General features: G+C 38.8%; 2 protein-coding genes across 2 annotated transcripts in view; one reads left to right on the forward strand and one right to left on the reverse strand.

Moving 5' to 3' along the window:
* Positions 1 to 5: 5 nt before the first annotated feature.
* Positions 6 to 20256, reverse strand: fam135a (family with sequence similarity 135 member A). Its single transcript, XM_005915478.3, has 22 exons — positions 19955 to 20256; positions 17693 to 17822; positions 15393 to 15472; positions 14822 to 14961; positions 13734 to 13804; positions 13449 to 13622; positions 13051 to 13177; positions 12117 to 12270; positions 11489 to 11566; positions 11108 to 11157; positions 10476 to 10634; positions 10265 to 10338; positions 9952 to 10106; positions 7863 to 9804; positions 7574 to 7734; positions 7391 to 7482; positions 7212 to 7309; positions 6841 to 6992; positions 6571 to 6681; positions 6293 to 6406; positions 2886 to 4802; positions 6 to 108 (listed from the first exon to the last, which is right to left on the reverse strand). Exons 2-21 carry the CDS (start codon positions 17767 to 17769, stop codon positions 4597 to 4599), a joined length of 4215 nt encoding a protein of 1404 aa, XP_005915540.1. The 5' UTR covers positions 17770 to 17822; positions 19955 to 20256; the 3' UTR covers positions 6 to 108; positions 2886 to 4596.
* A 1526-nt stretch (positions 20257 to 21782) lies between these two features.
* The window catches only part of col9a1b (collagen, type IX, alpha 1b), an 18025-nt gene continuing 16875 nt past the window's right edge, over positions 21783 to 22932 (forward strand). The window contains exons 1-2 of the mRNA XM_005915473.2: positions 21783 to 21814; positions 21915 to 21988. Of these exons, the coding sequence (XP_005915535.1) occupies positions 21798 to 21814; positions 21915 to 21988 (91 nt within the window). The 5' untranslated portion in view covers positions 21783 to 21797. The remainder of the gene's footprint in view (positions 21815 to 21914; positions 21989 to 22932) is intronic.

Genomic DNA, 22932 nt, shown 5'->3' on the forward strand with positions numbered 1-22932 from the left:
GATCTCTTGTGCAAGTTCGTGATATATGCTCTGTCTTTAACACTCAAGTCTTTGGGTATCTTTACTCTTCACTTTTATCTCTTCCAGGACAGTTCATCCATATTGCATCTAAAAAAAGATAGATAACAAAAGAGTAAGAAAAGTAAAGAAATGAAAAAAGAAAAACATGAGTAAACATGTAGTAAAGTGATCGGCATGAGTGTCTCATGACGTTTGAGAGAGAGATGGAGACGTTAGTGAGAGAGAGAGAGAGAGTATGAGTTACATTGTCTTAAAAATCATCTTCATGGAAATGTTCCACAAACGTGACAATCGTGTATGACTGAACTTGCTGATCCACTCATTTTTCGATGATCTCATAGTAACAGCTCATTCTAATTACCAGTCATTAACTGAAAGCAACCAGATAATCCTCTTGCATTTGCTCCATTCCAACAAAACGTGCTAAAAATGAATTAGAATATTGCTCATTGTGCCTTATCAAACGCTACAAATAGTCACAGTGTAGGGCACTGGACTATCAACCTGAAACATGCCCCTCTACGCTGACCCTAAGCCCCAACTGGTACGAGGCTCATCTGATTAACGTCTAAGAATCAATTAATCAGGTTAATTACTGCCGTACGCCCACTCAGATTCCCTTAAATCCTCTGAACGATAACCAGTTTAACAAGAAAAAAAAAAAAAAAGTAGATATATGCATCACTGAAGGAGGAGGAGGAGGGGGGGGGGGATCTTGTGCAAATTATCTTCAGAAAAAATGGTTTCTTATGTCATACTTCTGTCTTTTACACCCTCCTTTTTTGAGGTGTGGAAGATTGTACATTCAAAAGCACTTGATGCAATAGTGTTTATCTGTGTTAAATGACGAGAGAGAGACAAACAAAACAATTTATGAAAAAAAGAAAAAGGTGTTGTCAGTGTACAAAACAAGTTGTGGGAACTCTTGGCTTAAAACATTTGTTGTATCACATATGATTTATGGGCATGTTCAAACACAGCCCCACTGACACCTGGGTGTCAGCGCAACAGACAAAATAAACCTGAAATACCAGTAGCTCCGACATCTGACTTACTATTGACAAAGTCAAATGAAATTCTACGTTTACACTGAAAATGTAGCGTGGAAAACAAGTACAAAAACCTCATAGACGCATGTACATTATCATGCATGCAAACATGTGTTACTTTAAAAAAAATATTATGCCTTCTGGGAGTCTTGGCTTGGAGCTAATTCACAGTAAACACACCAAATCTGATCAGCCAAATGAGCTATACCACTGCAAGCAGTACAATGCTGCTGCCATTTATGTAACAGACTATAAGTGAAACAGATGCAAGATAATTAAGCAGCCTTAAGCAATAGGAAAACACAGTTCAACATTACAGCTTGCTTTTTTGTTTAAGACAATGGAAGCAGAGGCTGCAGGTCATTGCTTCACGTATGAATTTATAAGAGACATGTGACGCAATCGCTCTAACAGAAATTACGCTAATCTGAATGTTCTTGCTGTTTATTTGAGCACTGGCTCCGTTTTATAGTGCATTTTCAACAGCACATACACATAAATCATTTGGAGTCTTCATATTTCATAAACATATGGTTGAAATAAGAAACAGGTGAGCAGCTACCAAAATCAAGTTAAACCATACAAATGTGACCCATTTTATCTACATAACCTACACTGCATCCTGTCAACAAAACACATTTACCATCAACCCCAAACGGTGCCACTTGAAGTCTTCAGACATCCCCCATGTTGCTGACCAATGCGGAACCTGGCATCCCATGTGAGCAACCATCTGTATGCTTTAATTCCCCTCCAAGATTGTTATAATCCCTGCGTATACTGCTGGCTGGTGGAAAAACAACATCCCCTGTGCAGTAAGCAAGCTTTCTGAAGGAGCAGGGATACTCACTGCCCGCTAAAACCACAACGCAGGGGGGGTGAGGACCCCCTTTACACGCATCCCACTTTATGAGTAGCAGTTTGGTGGGACTAGTATATATTTCTTATGACTGAAAAAGTTCTCTTTTTCCCATAAAAAGCATAACAAAGTTCACCAACTGCTCGCTGATAATGGCATTAAAAGTTGCATCAGAAGGGTCCTCAACGCTCTCCAGGCAACTTAAAGTAGCTAGCAGTCGTTTAAATATAAACCTTGAGATGATTACACATATTTATGAGTTAGCTACAAATCAGTACAAGGCAAAAGTAGCTGACAACAAACAATTTATACCATTTACGTCTATATTTCCCTCAGAGAAAACGTGCTTTCGGCCCGATAGAGTTTTAACGCGCAACAAGTGCATCACTAATAAGTCTGACTTTTCTTTTAGCTACTTAGGTAAAAGCGCTAAATTACTTACAATCACAGTATAAGAGATGATAGAGTTCAACTTTCAGTCGCACGGCTTCTCAAAACACATTTCTTCTGTAACCCACTTAAAAACATGACCGACGCAAGAAGCCCAAACTGCGGTTCACCTCCCTACCCATTGCGTGTTGTAGCTTCTTGAGGGCTTTGCAAAACCATCCCAAGCCTGGAACGTTTGAGCCAAACCATTTTGGATAGTTGTGGGGGTGCACAGTTGTAATCGAAATGTTTGTAAAACTTTAACTTCATATTTGATGAATATGCGAAATCTTGTCACGTTTATATTTTCTAGATAAACAAGTTTCTATACCCATATGAATCTATAACATTCCTACAGCGGGTTGCGGTTGGATACTGTTGACTAGACGGGGCAGACCCCCCTCAATTTATGTTAGTGTAGTAAGACGTGCTAATTAGAGGTCCCAAGCACCGTCTTTGAAAACAGGAGCTGCACGACCTGTATATAAAACTTTGTGCAAGCCTAGGTGTTAAAACGGTTCAAATACCTTTCGTTTCTGACGTGTACTTCCACTGTTTCCTGCGAAATTAATATGTTGAGCATTAGGTGCGCCCAGAAATCACGTGACGTGAATGTGCACCATCCCGGTTAGTGAGCCGCGTTGAGTATACCCAGGGTTTTTAAATGGGGCCCTATTTAATCAGACTGAATAGCTGATTTTACGGTTCAGGAAACTGCGGACTCAAATTAAATTCTGTTTAAATGATTAGAATCTACTTAACACCACTTATAACGGGTATGATACATTTTGTCTGAGACTTTCATTTTTGTGGAATAAAACTACTCTAGGAATAACAACTTGATAATAACAAAAATAACAATTGAACTCCATTAGCAAAAATTCACAACACGCCTAAACCTTCTGGGATAGTGCAAAAACCCTGCTCTCACGTCTTAAGAACAGGAGGCATTAATATTGTCACTTGTAAGTTTCAGATCAAGGCACACAACCTGTGGATCAAAACACTACACAAGAACCTCCTCTATAGACACGTCAAACTGCGATGACACCGCCATCTGCAGGCTAATTGCTGGCACTGCATTGAATACGATCAATGAACACAATCGAAAAAGAACAAGTTGCACATGAAGGTTAAAATTCAAATAATATGCTACACAACCCTACTCTTAATCAAATTTAGCAGATAAGGATGTATTACTTACTGATTGACATTTCAGAGATTTTGCCTACATGCACCAAATGCTTAGGAGTGACAACGCTCCCAATTCCTGAAATGAACTCCAGAAAAAAAAGACAAGTCGTATACATACTTCATAGTATGCATATTTAATGTTACATTATGATGATATATAAACAACTGTCCAAGAAACATTTCTCAGTTTCAACCAACATTTCCAGTTTAAACATAAATAATCACCAAATGATTAACCAAGTGCTTTCGATAAAAGGTTCATATTACCAACACGTGCTTTTCCTGAATCATGATCATTGCTTAAAACCCCGTAATCAAATGTCATGTTGTCGGCAAAGCTTTACGCTCCCAACGCCAGGCTGGGCAAATGTGCAGAATGCTGTAACTGTTAGAGACAGCATAAAGATTTCAACCAAAGCCAAGGCTGAGAAACAATCCTATTTCAAATGCAATCTTTGCCATTAAAAATGATGGAAAATTGTTGATAAAAAAAGTAACTTGTACAAATGACCATTTTCAGTACAAAAGCTTGTAAAATGTAGTTGTGGTGCAAATCAATGCAGTGTCTCTTAAATTTGGTGGAAAAAAAATCATTTGCAATGGTGAGGACAGTACGTGCAGAATTGACTTGGGTCAGCTCACCAAAACAGCCATTTCTTTTTTGTAGCAGCTACATTTCCAGTTCAGCATCTAAAATTAACTGAATAACTTGGAGTAAAATAATGTTTTAAGTAAAAACAAAGCACATAAATAACACTGAAAATATAGCATATGAGGAGGGGAAATAATTTAACCACCCCTCCAAAGAAAAAAGAAAAAAGGAAGTAGTAGAAAAATAAAAATAACAATATCCATAACCACTGATTCCAACATCATCAGACAGAAACCACAATTTTCCTTATATGAATGATAATTAAAAAAAGTTATATGCATTTAAAAACAAAGAGATAATCCAGATACTATAATCAGAATAAAATTTAGCTGCGTTGAGGTATACGCTCCACATTCCTCTTGTCCAGCCAAATGTCTGAATCTGTCGCAGTTCTACTGAAAGAACTTGAGGCCCGCAACAAGGAAGAACTTCTCCAGGAAGATCTCAGAGTCGAGGACGGCGATGTGAGCAGCCCGGCCGATAAGGGAGTTGGCTGTGTTGGGCAGGGCGTGAATGACATCATATCGCACTAGATTGCAGTCTTTGTTCTGAAGCACTGGCAGCAGCAAGTTTTCAATCATCTCAGCGTACACAGGACCTGGTGTAAGAAAGACCAAAGAGGTTGGTTATAGTCATTTACTTTTAAAAAGACAGGAGAATCATAGTGTAGAATCATACACTGCTCAAAAAAACCCAGAAAAACAACAACAACAACAACAACGACAAAAAAAAAAGAAAAACAAACCACCCGGAACTTTTCAGATCACAATGGGGAAAAAAATCTTTCTGATATCTATACTGATATGCACCAGGTATTGTGAAAGGATGTCACATTATTCGATGTGAATGAAATCTGGGTTGAGTTCATAGACCCCCTGGAATTTAAACTAAAACAAACAAACAAACAAACAAAACAAAACAAAACAAAACAATGCAGCAGACTAGTCTATTTGCCAGAATTTAATTAGAGCAACTCAAAAATGGTACTCAAGTAGTTTGTATTTCCCAATTATGTTGTTATTCATGTCTGGCAATGTCGAGTCGTGCTCCTATTAAGATGACAGATGATGTCCTGGGGGATCCTCTTCTAAAACTGGACCGGTGCATCCCTGAGCTCTTGGACAGTCTAAGGTGCAACCACGCAGCATCGGACATTCATCCCAGTGGCCTGCTTTAGGTATTTTGTAGGGCTCTGCCAGTGTTCATCCAGTTCCTCTTTGCACAAAGAAACCGATATAAATCCTGCTGATGGATTAAGGACCTTATAAGACCTTGTCCAGCTCTCCAAGAGTAGCCATTTCCTGGAATCTCCTCTATGCTCTCGAGACTGTGTTGGAAGAGACAGCAAACCTTCCGGCAATGGCACATATTGATGTACCTTATAAGAGGATTTTGACTAACATCTGTATCCTCATGCTACCAGTAGTGACACTGACCCTAACCAAACGCAAAAAAAAAAAATGGTAGGAAAAAAAAAAAGTCAGAAAAGAAGAGGGGAAAAAAATGTCTCTCCTCATCTTTAAAATTTAAAAACACTCTCTTTTAGGGGTTGTCTCATTGTTAGCCCTCTGGGGCACCTGTTAATTTGTTGTCAACACCAAAGCAGCTGAAACTGATTAACAACCCCCCCCGCTAGTTAGCTGACCAGATCAATATCAATGCCACAGAAGTTTAAGTGACTTGATGCTCTGATTAGTGTTCCTTTAATTTTTGAGCAGTGTATAGATTAGCATTAGTTTGCCAACATCAATTAGAAATCATAATTTATTCTTTATTTCTTTATGTACAAAAAAGACATAAAAGGAAAAAGGATGTAAAAAATTCTGAAAATGAGGAAGAAAGGAGAAATCATTTGAGAAAAAAAAAAAGAAAAAAGGCCAAAAATAGTTTAGTCACTGTCTAAACACACAACCGGAACTGAAGGTCACACATTCGAGGGAAACTACACTACATGGTTGAACAATAAGTGTGCAGTGTAATTGTCTGAGCCTTTAAGTCTCAGCTTTTCAGGCTTTCTTACTTTTCTTCTGCATTTACCAGACATCTTGAACTTGCAAGTCACATAGCAAGGATCTAGTTTCAACCCACCTGTTTGTTTGTCCTTTAATGCAGTTTTGCACATTTCTATTCGAGCAGAATGATAGGGAACATAGCGATCCTGCAGTGACCCCACTAGCACCACATTCTTGAAAAACTGCAAACCTAGAAAGGTGTATGAGTATAAGGTTTATATATATATATATATATATAAATCTGATCTTCCAAATATACAAGCGAAAACACATCTGGTTTAAATTTAAAAAAAATTAAATTAATTAAATTAAAAATTAATTTAAAGGAAAAAAAAAAAAAAAAAAAAACCTTACCAGATTTCTTGCTGAGCTTATAGAGGAAAGTTTGGCGAGGATCAGAGTGATCACGACATGTCAGCTGCAAAAGTGACCCAGACTTTTTCCACTTCTGCATGAACCAAAGGCCTAAAAACAAAGTTATATTAGTTATTTAACAGGATCCATCACTATGACAAAAGAGACAAAACACACACACAAAAATAAATAAACAGAAAACATCAGCTACCAATAAGCTGACTAAAATATGGAATCTCTGAAAATACAGTCAACTCTTCTGACGTTCACCTGTATTCACCAGAGCAGAGCTGTTGTATAGTGTCCCCAGGTGAGGCCCGGAAAGGGAAAGAAAAGTGTGTAGCTTGTTCAAGTAACATTTAAACCTGGGTCTGGTCAGCACTGAGCGGACTATGAGGTTTCCCAGCGAATGACCGACAAAGCTGCAAAGTATACATCGATAAAATATAAAAAAATAAAAATGTAAAGACAGCAAACAACATTAAAATGGAACACTTTCACTGACATACTTTAACAGCATTAGACATGCTTTTGGAAATCAGTTAACTGAATCACCAACTTAAATCTAAGTTCAATAAAATACAAGCAATTTCTTAATAATTATGTGATGATATTAGATTTGGATTAACAGAATGCATTACCTTATCTTTGACACTGTAAGGTTGTATATCTGAATGTACTGGACTATTTCATCCAGCAGTCGGTCCGTCATTGACTCAAAGTCAGCAAAGGTGTCATTCTGCAGATAAAAATAGTATTAAATAAACAACGCAAAAAACCCAAAAAAAAACATTTTCCAGGTTTATTTTCATATCTATACCTGATTCCTCTCCGACATTAGAAAGTCTATACGAGCACCAGGCAGTCCAAGCTCCAGGTAGGTCTTCACAAGTCTGAGGTCTGCACTGTTACCTGCAGCAATAAAGGGAACAAAATGCATCCATTAATTTTTTAATAAAAAAGCAAACTGATTTCAAAAGCAACTCTCAGAACTTTTTCTTACCATCCAGGCCATGGACACAGACTATGAGATGGATGCCTTCTTCACAGCTTTCATCTTCCTCCATGCTGAAATAGGGCACAGTGGATGCCAGCTCAGGCACCTCGCTGTACAAGAACCCAGGAAGCTTTAGCTGCTTCATTTCTTCCTTGGCCTTAATAAACCTGCACAAAAAAAACCCAAAAGCCACAGGTGGATGAATATTTATCTGTAACGTGTGAAATTTGACAAGTGTGTGCATGAAGACATTAAGTGATATTTTAAAAAGAAAAAAGAAAAAAAGATGACTCACGCTTTCATCTGTGGTGTGGGTGCGCACTCATACCACTGCAAGCTTGAAGAAAGGGAAGTGGCTGAATAAGGAGGTCTTCCGAAGCTATATCCAACACTGCTGGCGGTTATGTTTGAGCAGATCGGAGCTTTTGATAAATCTTTTGTTTCATGGAGGTAGCCAATGCCAAGTTGTTCAAATGAAAGATTTGTCTCTTGAGCAGCTGCATCCCCAACCTGCTCATCATCAGCAACACCATTCACAAAAGCGTAGCCGTCACCTTCCTCATAGTAACCATTCTCTATCATCTCATGCTCCGTCTCATCCTCATCCTCCTCAACCTGTGGTCCTGCCTGAATTCCCAGTGTGATAGCAGATGTTTCTATAGGGCTGATCTCAGACACATCTGTGCTAGAGCATGAGCCGAAGTAGTTCTCAACCATTCCACGTTTTACCAGGTCAGTGCTACTGGTGGTGGCAGAGTTACTGGAAGGGCATGCTGTATGAGGTTCACTACGGGACTCCTTATATCCAGAGCTGGCTGCTTCCTGTAGTCCCAAGTCAGAAATACATATTAATTTGGGGTCTGTTTCCAAATCTAAAGAAGGCTTTCCAAGTTGGGAATCCCCTGTAACAGTGTCAGGTTTGCAGGCAGCATCAGGCCGTCCGCTGATATCTCCAGAAAAGATTAAACTCTGCTCCTGCACCAAGATGCTCGATTTCCTGCCACGGACTTCAGCTCCACTGGAGGCCCTAGAGGAGCCTTCACCTTCATCATCTGAAGGCAAGGAGTTGATGGAAGTGAGAGATGACTGGACTCCACTGACAGCGCTGATGCTTTCTGGGTACAGAATTTCTCCAGCCCCTCCAGGCTTCTGCACTGTGCTATGCTGAACAGGTCGTGGTGCAGAACTCTGGAGGGCCCTCTCAGGCTGTGGGGCCACAGCAACACCTGATTCCCCAACACATACACCAGCACAGGTGTTTTGTCCTAGAACAAGCTGAGTGGCAAAGGAGCTGGGCTCACTTTCAATGCCTGAGTCTGAGAGGCGAGATGAAGCACTGGGGGCTCCTCCGTCTGTTAGTCGGATACAATCACTCTTTACCTGTACTGAGACTACACAGGACTGGCTGCGCTGCGCTGTCTCTTTACTTGGCCTTTCAAATACAGATTCCACAAAAGACTGTTGTGAGTAACAGAGGTCTGTCTGGGTAATCTCAGGAATATTACTGTTGACTCTTCCTTCAGCCTGACATGGTAGAGCCATTACTTTATCATGTTGGTATGGGTCCTTGTTACTTCCTTCCACCTCATTTTGTTTTAGTCCAGCAGACCATTGTGGCACCTTTTGGCCACTGTGGTCTTGTTTGTCTTTTGGAATCGGTTGGTTACATGTAGCAACAGCCCCAGTACCCGCCTGGGGATTACTCTGAGTGTCCAAGATTGTAGGATTTGTAAAAATACCTTTCTGACAAGCAGCATTAGTTACATTATTGTCCACAACAGCATCATCAGCACGGTTTCCAGAATGTACTGATGTGACAACAGAGTCGAAAACAGAACTGGCATTAGTCCTTAAATGACTAGTTGTGTCCCCCAGTAAAGTACCTTGTTCCTCAGCTTGGTTAAGGGCAACTTCCCCTTCTTTGTACTTTGAGCTGCTGGCACCATAGGGAGCTTTGAGGTTCTTATAGCCCACCAAAACCACAGAGTCTTTAGAGCCTTGTCTAATCAGCTTCTTAGAGTTTTCAGCCTTTGAATTTTTCTTCAGTTTGACTGACTTGCCTTTGGACTTAGGTGGTGGATCACAGTTGTCAGGCCAGGGGTTATCCACAGGGGCACATCGTGACTCAGGTATTGGGCTAGCTGCTGCACTGAGGTCCTTTGCATTAGGCTTGTCTGTTTTAGCAGAAGCTGAGCCAGTCCTTGTATTGTGCATGCCCAGCCAGGGTCCATCCCGATCTTCAAGATTCAACCAAGTTAAACCGAAAAACAACAAAAAAAAAAAGCCCCAAAAGGACACAAAACAAAAATATAAATATATTTAAAAATCAGAAACATACCTAATTAAACAAAATAATGACTAAACAACAAAACAATTTTACTGACCTTCAGTGATAGAGTCCAGGTATCTATCCTCAAAGATGATTGGTAGTGAGCTAACATCACCATCCAGGTCAGCACATTCCACTGGAAGTGGAGGCAAAGACAAGAAGTAGCTGGAGCTTTTGACCGCATTAGTCATCTGTTGGTGACTGTGAGCACTGAAGGAGGGAGCAGAAAGAAAAAGAAAAAAAAAAAAAGCAGACAACAACTCAAATAGAGAAAAGTTATAGTATGTCAGGCAAGTAAGTACTGGTCCAGGCCTGATAAAAGGAATGCTACATTTCACAATCAAGGCACGCATGCCAACTTGACTTACTGTAACTCCTGATATGCCAGTGCGGATTGTCTTGGATGTTCAAGACAAAAGAAAGCCTCAGCAAACCGCCTGACCTGTAATAACAGTATAAAATAAGAATTCAGTCTATACTGTGGAGGTAAGAGAATAGTTCTGGATCAAAACAGTAAAGATTATCACCACTAGCAGATATCTAGCAAAATGTTTAGTAGGTTTAAAAAGTTGAACTCACTCTTAGTGTATGATGCTCCACAGCTAGTATGGCTGCAACATGCTCCTGCAGGGACACAACCTCTAGGAATTGTCCCCAGAGAGCCATGAGCAGAGAGCAGAGTTGAGCCAGGTTCATATTAACTAGTTCTGCCAGCTCATCAGGTGACTCTGCTTTTTGCTATAAGTACAAACATACAAGTCAACCATCAGGGGGCTCAAGTTAGCAATAAACTAAAAGCAAGTTTCAAAATGTACAATCACAATATACTCAAAAAGCTCACAAAACGTACAAAACATGCTCTATTACTTTTAATGCAGAGAGGGCACAACTATCTGGGCCGGATTTGAGGGAGCAAACTGCAAAAGACTGGTTATCTGATCTACATAAATATGAAATACTTTCAGTTTCAAATGCTATTCAATCAACTCAGAAGCAACACAATGCCTGCTCACAAATGCCACAGACGCAAGCAATGGTATCTTAATAATTTGCTGACACACCTTGAGCCATTTGATTCCCATCCTACAGCAAATAAAGCCTTTCTATGCATAATCCGCCCCACAAACACCCCCCCCCCCCCCCCCAAAAAAAAAAAAACAAAACAAAACAAAATACCCCACACACACACAACAGAAATGAACAGGCCTTACCTTGACTTGTTCACATAACTCAGTCAGACGGGCCTCTAAGTCAAGTTGTTCTGAGGAAGCAAATTCAACATATTTTATTTAATCACACAGAAATCTTCTGACCTTGTAATCCGACCACATTAAGAAAGTTTTATCAGAGAGTACTCTTTAAGAAAGTATTTTTAAATGTGTTATGAAACTCTTCGTCCAAAGCCTGGTTATTAAGGTGGAAAGAAAGGATGAGTATACAGAAATTAAAAAGATGACAGTAGCTTATTTTGCTTCTAAAGAGTGGGTTATACAGAGGCCATGGTGTTTTCAACAAGGAGGAAAGTGAAGTGAAAAGAAAAAAAAAGCGGGAAAAAAGCAAGCGGAGTTGAGGTACAGTACTTTGGGACATACCTATGTAGACGTGCCTTTGACTTCGGGGATAGGGTCTTCTGAGTACTCGCTCATAAAGGACTTGCATGCTGGGCTTGGCTAGTAAAATTGCACATATAGTCATGTTTAACCTTTTTCATTATTTTTTCCCCTAGGATGGGTTACTATCTGCCAGTTGTGTGGATTGGGTTTCGTTGTGTCAGGCTTTAATCTACTGGTTACCAGACTTCCCTACTGGAAGCAAGTGTTGTAAGTATAATGAACCAAGATCACCTGATTAGATCTCTAAAACAACTCAGTAAGCTGCTTGTGCAGTCAGTTTAAAGGGCTTAATGTGATAATGTGTAGGGATCAAGTGAAATGATATGGCCTCACAATAAATTTGGACACAGCAAACACAAAAGAAAAACAAAACAATGACAGTCCACTGATTGCAAAAACAATGATTAAGAAGCTATAAGTATTATATTTAATTGTGCGTAACTCTGAGAAAATGTTTTTTTTCCTCAGAGGCTATAAGTTTAAAAAGAGTGCAAAAATAAATATAAATTCTTATTTAATTAAGTCTTGTATTTAGGGATAATGCATTGCTTTACAGCTTGCAGTAACAACACTGTTGATGCTGATATTAATGCACAATGCTGCATACCTAATTCCATGCGATGAGAGGAGGGCAGGTCCTTAGTAATGGAGGTGAAGTAGCCAAAGAGGCCCTGGTAGGCTATTAGGAGATTGGAGCAAAGGTTATGGTGCAGACTGAAGGCATGCTGCAGACACTGGTCAGATACCAAGAATGTCCTGCCCTGAGGAACAAAAATGGGAAAGAAAATGCTATAAAAAAACAAAACAAAACAACAACTCTGTGAACATTATTATTACCTTAACATTGTAGATAATTCGCTCATTAGCCACTGCCAAAACAGAAACTCTTGGACATAGGGGGAAAAAAATATACATTTGTTGCCTCTATTTCAAGTTTTACTACTCAAAAAAGTGCCCATGAAGAGAATTTAGAGGCACCTGTTTTTAGGGTTGGTAGAGCATTTGACTGATGTATAACATCCTCAAAGAATTATTCTAGAAAGAAAATGATTTAAAAATGCCTCATTACTCTGGTGTTACAGTACCTCCACAGAGCACTATGAATCATAACAGATTATTCTGAGTTACTTCCAGGCATTTGTTTTCCTTATAATAGTTACTTTACAGTGGCTGCTGTACACCTTGTTGTCAAATGTGTCGATGGGTTATCCCCATGCTGCATATTAGTAGAGTGATGAGGGGAACTGCAAGTGTAGACTGATGTGTAGAGCTGTGAAATTCACCACTGTGTCAACATAATAATCAAAGTCTACATTTTCTTCCTTATAAGAATATAACTAGGGTTCCACAACATATTGCACACTGAGTACTAGATTGCAGTCATTTTTTACTTCACTTAATGCAGTCTTTGTACTATTTCTGGAACAACACAATACGAAAAAAAAGGCATCTTTTAGATCAACTGTGAGGTGCACAATCATCTACAAATAAAGCAAATATTTCCAGATACATTTGGTTTGCTATAAGACAAGACCACTTACATCTGGCGATACTTGCTTGACATAAGTGCTGCCAAACACGACATTCTCCAGAGGTGGGATGACTGAGTCTTTGCTCTGTGCTGGAGCATTGCGGTTAAGCCATGTAGATTTGACGGGTCGAGGTAAACTAGGAAAAGAGACGCTGAAGTCAAACTCATGCAGTCACCACAAGATTTTAGTAAGCTTTTGACTACTTTATATTTAATTCTAACCCAAAGTCATAAGTTATCTTAATTGCTTCAAACAGACAATCTTGTGGCATGTTTAAAAACAATTTTAAAAAGGCATTATGTTGAAGTTTGCTGCATACAGCAAAGCCAAATGACATCATAAAATCATGTAAGAGCTTCAAGAGCTGTGCTTGAATTTTCAGTAAGGTAAATCACCCCTTGTCTGACCTGATAAGGGGCTGATGTAGTGCCACAAGGGAGGCATGGATGGCTACCGAGATGACAGACAGGTGGAAGTAGTCAAACATGACATTGATGTGTTGGTGGATGCCTCGCTGAAGGCTAAAGTGCAAACGAAGTGTGCGACCACTGATATTCTGTAGAGAGTTTGGATCATCTGGCCTGCATAAATTATATAATAAAGAACCTTAGAAGTGCCTTATTTGCATAAGAGATGCAAATGTCAAAATTATAAAACACTGTATAATGCACACGAAATATTTCAACACCTACGTGTAATCACCATCTGTGAAATATAAATCCAAGAAGAGCTGGAAATCCATATCATTGAGGGACTCTTCTACCTGAAGAGAATGAAAAACAGTAATTGGTGGTTAAATAGTGAACTTCAAAGCCTGCGTGCAAAAAGCAACATGTGCCGGGCTGATTTGAAGCTACCAAGATGTTTTTTTGTAATTTGATGGTATCAACTCTAATAAGTCTAATACATTTTGAAACCGTTTGTTTGTTTGACCTATGCCCCAAGAGCACACCAGGTGTCAAAACAGTTTCTGCTGTTCTAACAGAATGCACTAAACTCCACATATCTGTTTATTCACTGGAAAAGCAAAGTGGCACAAATAAGTTAGAAGCAATTTCAGAGAAGACATTCATTCTGACAGCTGCACTGCTTTGGGTGAGTAAGAAAGAAAAATCTCTTTGTCTCCATTTCTGTGATATTCTGCAGACGCATCATGCTCATACTGTACTGCTTTTGGCTGAAGGCAGCATCTGGACTTCCAAATTGTGCTCCTGTGTCTGAAGGAGGAATTACCCAGCATTTCTACCAAAAACATGTTCCACACTAACTCTTTAGATTTTACTTTATAGTTAGGACAATGAGGCTATGATTCCTAATTTGACAAAAATGTTTTTGCCTGTTAAGACAATTTCTTTAATATAAATGCATATTAAATTAACAAGACAAAATTGACAAAATTTGTTAAAAATGTTTTATTACAACCTCTTTGCATGTTTGTTGCACATTTATTTTGATTTTCCTCTCTGCAGGGAGGGAAAAAAAGAAGAAAGAAATCTTACTCAACATCCACATTTCAGCTGCTTTTTTTTTCCCCTTTCCTGAAACACAGAATAGGGAAGCGCAACTCCAGGTGGTAGATGTTTGTATGGAGGACTCGCTCTCAGTTTCATAAACCACAGACACAACAGTATCCGATACAAAAAAAACAAGAAACCTTTAACGCCGACTGTATTTAGCTGTGCAACAGCCGGTTCTGCTTCATGTGACGTATTGGCAAATACACTGTAATAAATAAATGCCTTGTATAAGTAAAAACAACATATTTATTTTCTAAACGTACCCTCTTTTCATCAAGCAGCATCATCACTTTGAAGAGCAGGACATCATTGACAACAACCTCTTCATTTTTATACAGGATCTGGAACGTTTTGCTGCAGATGACGTCATCTTGGACTGATGCAGGAAACGCCAGATCAGAGCCTAGACAAAACTATGATGATTAATTGCGGGTCCATGAAAAATTATCATTAAAGAATTATAACCTATCCTGCCCTAACATTACTATTTCTAACGATAATAGTGTTTCTATTATCGTTATCTAACGATAATAGTGTTTCTATTATCGTTAGAAACACTAACACCATGCATGTAATGGTATCTCTACAATCTACATTGTAAATTATGTCACAAGATATATCTTATGTCTGTAGTTGCAGTGGCAGATTTGGTCCTAACAACAATTTTAGAAAATAAAGATAAAACTGAAATCAAAACACCTATCCCCTACCGAGGACCCTATATGTCTGACACAAATGTTTTGTATTAAACAACAGTTACATTTTCTCTTTGTCTTTAGTATTCTGCATGATGTTATCATTCATCATTTACATACCACATTTTAAAGAACTTACCTCCTGGGTGAAGTAGACTGGCCTCAACCTTGTGTGGGACGCGGGGTGGCACCTTAAGACTGGCACGCAGCTGGTAGAACCTGTAAATACATAGAAATCTTTTACCTCTTTCCCTGATAAAGATGACATTTGACAACCTCCCCTGCACACGACAAGTTTTGATAGCCTTGCTGCACAGGCAGAGACCACCTTCATTAACGTCTGATGAACACCCAGACATTTTATTCTATAAGCAGGCCGGAAATATAACAACGACTGCTCAGTTCAGCAAAAACGATTCAGGTTTTTAAACCTTTAAAAGCCCACTAGTAGTAAAGAGCTAAAATGAAGACATCCATGAAAGACAGCTCTACGTGCTTGGTGAACATTATTAGACACGCTGTAAAAGGGGAACAAACCGCACAGGTTAGCTACAAGTGCTTCAACTTGTAAAAGGACACTTCACCTCTAATAAATGAATAATGAGCACTTTCTTTTGCAGTCACTCATGTAGTAAACCTAGGCTCTTAAAGCACTGATGAGTCAGGAGCTTTGGGCAGGAGTTTTATCTCAGCACTGGGACATATCATTACAGTGCTGTTATAAAAAATAATTTCCAGATGTTAAAGATCAAAACTGCAGCTTAAAAAACACAAGTCACTTTTCTTCCTTCCTTATGCTTCCATTAAACGTTGCACAGCGCTGGACGTGTACAAAAAGAAAAGAATGTCTGCATGGGGTGTATTATTCCAAACTGGCAGGATGACGGAAACTTTGGACACCATCCTGCCCAGAGCCACGAGGAATTGTATTAGGGACCAGGAAGTAACAGCTCAAGTCAAAGGGGAAAGTTGGACTGAAGCTTCCAAATGAAGACAATAAAAGCCAGTAAGTGGTTTATTTAGAGCAATATGTGCTATGCTGCTAAGTGAGCTCAGCCCATAAAAATGATAAATGTATCTCTTAAATCTGACATGATGACCTCAAGCTCTGCCTTTACATTACTACTTAGATCCAGTCTGGCACATACATAGTATGCTGTAGTTAAAACAATATATTCAACCAAAAATATACAATCACCAATTTCTAGAGACACCAAATATTGGTATTTTAATAAATACATTAAAATACTTTGGGGATATTATGAATAAGAGGGCTCATCTAATGCACCACCATCCCGACATAACTTTAAACTGGGAAAAAAAAAAAATCCTCCAACACTGGACACAAAGCTTGACGAAGCTACGTCCTAATTCAGAGCAAGCAGTGGCGCAGTCACACGAGTAAAAATAGGACAGCAATCCCCTTGAATGCCCCCCCAAAAAAGTGGCTGCCTGGTTATTGATTCTTTTCCCCTCCACATTTTGTGCCAGATTAATAAGTAACATATGTTACTGAAATACTCATAGTATAATCACGTATACTGTGACTTTGCATAACTGTAAAATGTTAAAGTTGTAATAATATCATATTGTGGGGTGATTCCCACCTCTAATTAATTTGGTTTCTAAAATTATCACCAAATACAGCCAAGTAGCCAACCTGTGCCAGATCAAATGTTATTCTGCTGTACCACAGTCAGCTATCTTTTACAAAATTTAAGCACATTTGCAAAAACAACTTTATCTGTTTTTGTTTATTCAAGTTATTTTTGATTGTTATTCACAGCATGCTATATTTAGGCATCCTAAAGCATCAATGCTCATGCTTCAATTAACGGTAGATCATTTAACTATTTTACCACGCCAGCGGCAATATGATAATCAAGATGCAAATTCAAATTTAATGAGTCAGAAAAGAGGAACTCCTCCACATTTGTATTCACATGGTGACTTCAAAAGTTACTCAACTTCTTTACTGAGTACTTTTTACAAACTGTAAAAATTACAGTTTAAATACATTTACAGTATGGTCTTTATCGCCATTATCACTGTGGTGTAATAACAACAATTATCAAAACAAAGCGGTAGATTTACATATCTGAAAAAGTATAGTCAAGTACTGATTTGCATATTCTGTACTGTCTGTACAAGAGCATTTGTGAGTGCCCTGAAGGTCTGAACAACATTGCCAAGTGTCCTACATTGGCTGGGACACTCAGAGAACACTTCCTGATCCTCTCTAATGCAAACTGCAAGACAAAGCTTGTTCGGGTTTCTTCAAAAACATTCCAGCACAGTTGAACAATATTTAGCATAGCACATTGTAAAAGTAGATAAATATATTCTGGGGAAATCCATGTCATGGATAAAATCCATCTTAGACTCATGCCAGGAAGAAAACATGGAATTACTTTTCCCAAACACTCAGACAAAACTCACCCTCTCTGGAACAGGTCCACATTGTAAAACTTGTGGAGCTCCACAGAGAACTCCACTGTGGCCTGGACTTCAGTCATCTTGGTCTCTACAGGCAGAGGTGCCTTACATCATCTGGGATACACCTGTAGGCCTGCAGGCAAAAGTAATCAAATTAGTCATTTCAGTTCCAGCAATCAGGTTATTGCAAAACCTTTACACTTGAAAATGCAGTATTTAAACTGAGTTAAACTGAATGAGAACTTCTAAAAAGCTGTAAAACGACTCACCTAGGTTTACAAAAAGAAACCCAAGGTCAAATCAGTTAAAAGAAAACATCACCAGCAGTCACAAGAGTGAGTTTAAGAATATATAACAGTTGGGTTCATTTTTAGAGAAGTTATTAGGGCATAAGGTCTAAATTTGGCACACGAGGCATGCCGTCCTCTGGGCCTAATTAGTTAACAGCCCATAACAATTATAGAATTGATATGACAGGATAAGAGAAAATACTATTAATAACATTGCACAAAATAGCCCTGAAATACAATATTACCAAATGGTAGTGTTAGAAATACACAGAGACCTACTTTAGACCTTATGTAAGACAAGGGTGTATAGTATTTCTGGCCATAGCCGAGACAAAATAAAGCTGGCAAAAACAATCATGCAGACGCTTGCTAAATTAGTCATATATTAAATTAATAAATCATCCACTGGGAGATATAATAGCTGTTCATGCCAGTGAAAAGAAATGAGCTACAAAAGACCACCATGAACTTGATTGGGTTAACACAGATGCCTGACAAGATCCAAGGTTAATATCCCTTTCTGAATTCTGTTGCTTTAAAAACACAAAACAACAACAAAAAAAAAACCTCCTGCAAATTAACTGGGCACAACACAGAGGACATACAAGGACACCGTCGGGTAAATTTGCCTTTGTGGTCATGTTTGTTTTGGGTATCAATTCCCTTTGCAAGCCTAGCATAAATACTTTATGGTCATACGGAGTTTGCAAGTCAACTGATTAACTAGTTTGTATGAATCGAGCAGCCAAATGCAATTCATACCAGACTAAATTAGATCAAATCAGTGACTGCAGCTTTTGTTAAGCTTTTGGTAACTAAGCTGCAAGACCTATAATAATGTGGTGGAAAACTTGACATCGTTACCCTGTCAAACAGTTCCCCGCTGTGTAAATGTTTCAGTACACGTTGATAACATTATGGATTTATGATGCACTGAAAGTTTGGTATTGGGATTGTAGCAGCAACTGGTCTATCAGGTTTAGTCTTTAGACAAAAGCCCATCTCCGACAAGGTATGTAAGCAAAAGTTATATACGTGGAGAATACAAAAGATTAAGTAAGGCGTTGACCGAAATCCTGAAGCATTGCTGTCAATACACCAAACAACCTGCCAGTGCGAGCTGTATCCACTGAAACGTTTGTTCAAACGTAACAATAACACAAAACTGTCACTTTTAGAACAAAAAACACACCACCAAAACAAAATTACATATTTCCCCGACCAACAACCCGGTGTTTGGTGATAAGACGATGTCTCCGGCACTTAAGAAAATGTAAGACACCTCAGGGAAAGTAAAATCTAAACATCTAGTTCTGTTAAAATATACATGACAAGGCCTTAAGACGTCGGTCGGCTCGATGGTTTCTTCTAGAGCCAACAGCTAAAACCCCAAACCAATACAGACAAGGAAATAAACAGCTGTTTAAGTTGTAACTTAGCTTTAGGATTTAGATGCTATAACTAGAAGGAGTGAGGCAGCAAAGGTCTCTAGCTGAAGGGTAGAATCTTTGCAAGGATTTCATTTCGGTTACAGGTGGGAAGCTAACAAAACAAAAATCAAATCAAATCACTTTTATTGTCACATCGCATGTGCAGGCACACTGGCACAGCACATGCGAGTGAAATTCTTGTGTGCGAGCCCACAAGCAACAGAAATGTGCAAACACAACAACACAAACCAGCAAATACAAGAATGGCTACATCTGAAACTAATAAATATATGTACAATATATAATAGTGTATATAATAGTGTATGCATTTCTGGATGTGTATACTAAACATATTTTCCCCCAAAAGGATCAGAAAATGTTAGGAAAAAAATCGGCAAAGACAATACACTTTAACAGACCACCCCCCTGAAAACAGTCTCCCTTGACAGTGCCTTAGCTAACGGTAACACTTAGCAGGGCTAGCCACCCACTGAACAGTTGCCACCGGGTAACATTAGCTGCGCAGTCAAGCTAACGCTACTCACCATTTCGCTGGGAAGCTAACATTAGCCGGCTAACCAACGTTAGCTCAAATTTCAGTCCTCTCGCCGTCCTCTCACAGTGAAGTGCGGACAGAAAACAATGCCCCGCTGACTGGTTCTCCTCCCGGCCCGGTCAGCTTCATAGAAAAATTGGCGTTACAATGTTACACAGCGTCACTCGTCCATGTAGTTATGTCTGTGAGCAGTGTTTGCTAAGCAGGGAGCTAACTGTGCTCAATCTGAAGAGCTGACAGCAGACGCTGCTCTAGCTGTACGCCTCTCAACTGCGCGTAGCTGCACATACCGGAGACGCAGCTGACATGCAAAACTACTACCGTTAAATGGAACATCGCAAAGTTCAACAAGCACACAATAATAATAATTAAAATAAGAAGAAAAAAAAGTTTTTTTTTTCTCCAAAGACGTATGTTTATTTATGTTGTAAAACTTTTGCATAACACTGTCACTTTTTTAAGGCATAATCCAGCCTGTTCATTGTTCTTGTGACATCCAATTCACTTACTCAGTTTAATTTACTTTCATTTAATTCATTTTATTTTTGATAGCCAATGTCACAAATAGAGGTGCAGACATAAAAGCATTTTAGGAAATGTGGTCAGTTACATGTACAAAAATAAATTTAAACAAACCATCCGAAATACATACATACATAAACAACCCCACACACAGACTTAAATATAATACAGAGGTAAAGGAAATAATTCATATATAAAATCCCTTGAAACACCAAATGCCAGTGTGATTAAAAAGATATGCATATAGTCTGTGTCTGCAAGAATACCAAACATGGCTGGACTCTGTAGGTACAGGTGGTATTATTAAGTGGAAGCACTAGTTCGATGTCGAAGAGGATTTTTTGTTCCTTAGATTCAATAAAAAGTCCAGATAAGGTTGAGTCTAAAGGTCTCTGACATGATTTATGTATGCATTTGTTTAATTTATTTATCTCTTCTTCTCAGTAAGCATGGACTCTGAGAAGCAGAAACTGAGAAGAAGAAACTCGGACTCTTACCTTCCAAAAAGATCACATCACTGCTCTGGTCTGATCACCAAGCCCAGATCTAATCTAACTCATCAGTGTAGAGTTCACTTAATATATATCACTTCAAGAAGTTTTTTTTTAAAATGACACAACAGAAGGAGGAAATGTGGGGGAGAAGCACAAATTCACAATCAACAGTTTCATTTCTTATTCATAATCACTGGTAATCTTGAAAAAAAAAAGGGTCCAGTTTCTTAGAAATCCACACAAGACATTTCTTAGGCTCTGGGTGTTATGACTACTGTGAAAAATGCAAGTCCTGCACTTTATTGCCTTCTTCTAAGAACAAACACAGCTTGAATACTTCCCTGGTCAGAGTCTCTTGATTTTCACTTTGGACTGTACTGGAAACAATGTCGTCTGAATACCATGCAGCCACAGAGATCACAAAGAATGCAGTCCCAAAAGTTCAGGGGAAATTATGTCACCACAGGGTAACATGATCTTTTTCATAGTCAACTATATTTTATTTAGCATACACAATGACACTCATAGAATTACAAATGGGGTACAATACAGAGGTTATATATGCCTGAAGTAACATTAAAGGCCTAAAATAAAATCCAAGGTGGGTGCAAGAGAACGGTGAAGTTGACACTGCAGAGACTGTTGACTCACTCCTGCAAATAAATAACAAAAGCCAAGCTTATAAGAGACCTCTCACTGAGACCCAAAGCTATTTACTTCTGCTGACCGAGCAACACTTCAGCGTTTTTTTGGTTTTTTTTGCTCACTACTGGAAGAAAATTAGAAAATAAATCCTGCAGCAGGTAATTTTTTTAAATGGGTGGAATCGAAAGGTAAACTTTTTACTTAATTACAACAGCAAGAATAATACGAGTTGTGTCTGGCTGTGCTGTCAGAAACCTGAACCAAGGATTTCTTCTGATTAACTTCCAGAAATATCCTGCTCTATTCATTGTGCTGCTGCTATGTGATCCCACTGTGCCTCTGCACTGGACTTCATTCCCAGAGTAAGTAATCTTCTGAGCTGTATGGTGCAATTGCTGACAAATCAATGACACATGAAGCTGGCATTTCATTAAAAAAAAAAAAACAGGAACAAAGTAACAAGATTACCAGAGCAGTGCATCCCCTCAAATATGAGTCATGTTCGGTATCTGTCAACCGCAGCATACTACACATATTAATCATTAGTTTGTGCTTGTGGCAGCTGTTCTTCTTTGCTGAAACTGTTTCTTTGAGATGCATGATCTTCTTAACATGTTAAATAATTGTCACATTTTTGTTACTCTAAACAGTGTGGTCTGAGTTTATAGCGCTCTTTTCTATAGCCAAAAGACTGGACACCCGCATTTATTTTTATAAGTATCAGTAAATCAATAAATCGACATGTATTGACTTAGGCACTTATTTCACGACCTTCTTTCCCATTAGGTTTACACTATTTGTTTTCCTTCCTCTCTCCATATGTCTTCCCTCTTTACCGCATCCTGTTCTTATCTATATTTTATTACATATATCCAGCATATGGGTATGTGTAGAAGCACTAACATCACTTGATTAGGAGCTTTTTTTTGTGCAAGTACATATAAATGTAGATTCAAATGTTCACTGAATTCTCAAAGTATATTAAATTGCCAAATATATATATAAGTGTAACGCTACAGCATCAACCCAGAGTTATACATCTGGGGGGAGTGAGGTGTTTTATGCAATGCTGAGACTCATGTTGGCAAACAGAAAAAGGAAAGATCCTCTTCACGCTCGAGGAAAACCTTAAACTTTCTGCACAGATGTGTAAAAACAGGCAAATCTAGAACTGAAGTGTTAAAGAGAATATGGCAAACAGCCAGAGATAGTCTAATATTTATTCAAGGCACTGGTGCTGCTTTCCAAACACTGAGCTTTTATTCCCTTCTACAAAACACACACACACACACACACACACACACAC

Source organism: Haplochromis burtoni, unplaced genomic scaffold (genome assembly GCF_018398535.1).
Source record: "Haplochromis burtoni strain Fernald_Lab_line unplaced genomic scaffold, NCSU_Asbu1 Contig_12, whole genome shotgun sequence".
Lineage (NCBI taxonomy): Eukaryota > Metazoa > Chordata > Actinopteri > Cichliformes > Cichlidae > Haplochromis > Haplochromis burtoni.

Bases quoted from the DNA above. Each gene is read 5' to 3' on its own strand.
- fam135a (XM_005915478.3), bottom strand. From the start codon at position 17,769: ATGACTGAAGTCCAGGCCACAGTGGAGTTCTCTGTGGAGCTCCACAAG. The intron at 15,473-17,692 runs GTGAGTTTTGTC...ATGTATTTACAG, and splicing joins GTGGACCTGTTCCAGAGAGG to GTTCTACCAGCTGCGTGCCA. The intron at 6,993-7,211 runs GTAATGCATTCT...TATACTTTGCAG, and splicing joins CTTACAGTGTCAAAGATAAG to CTTTGTCGGTCATTCGCTGG.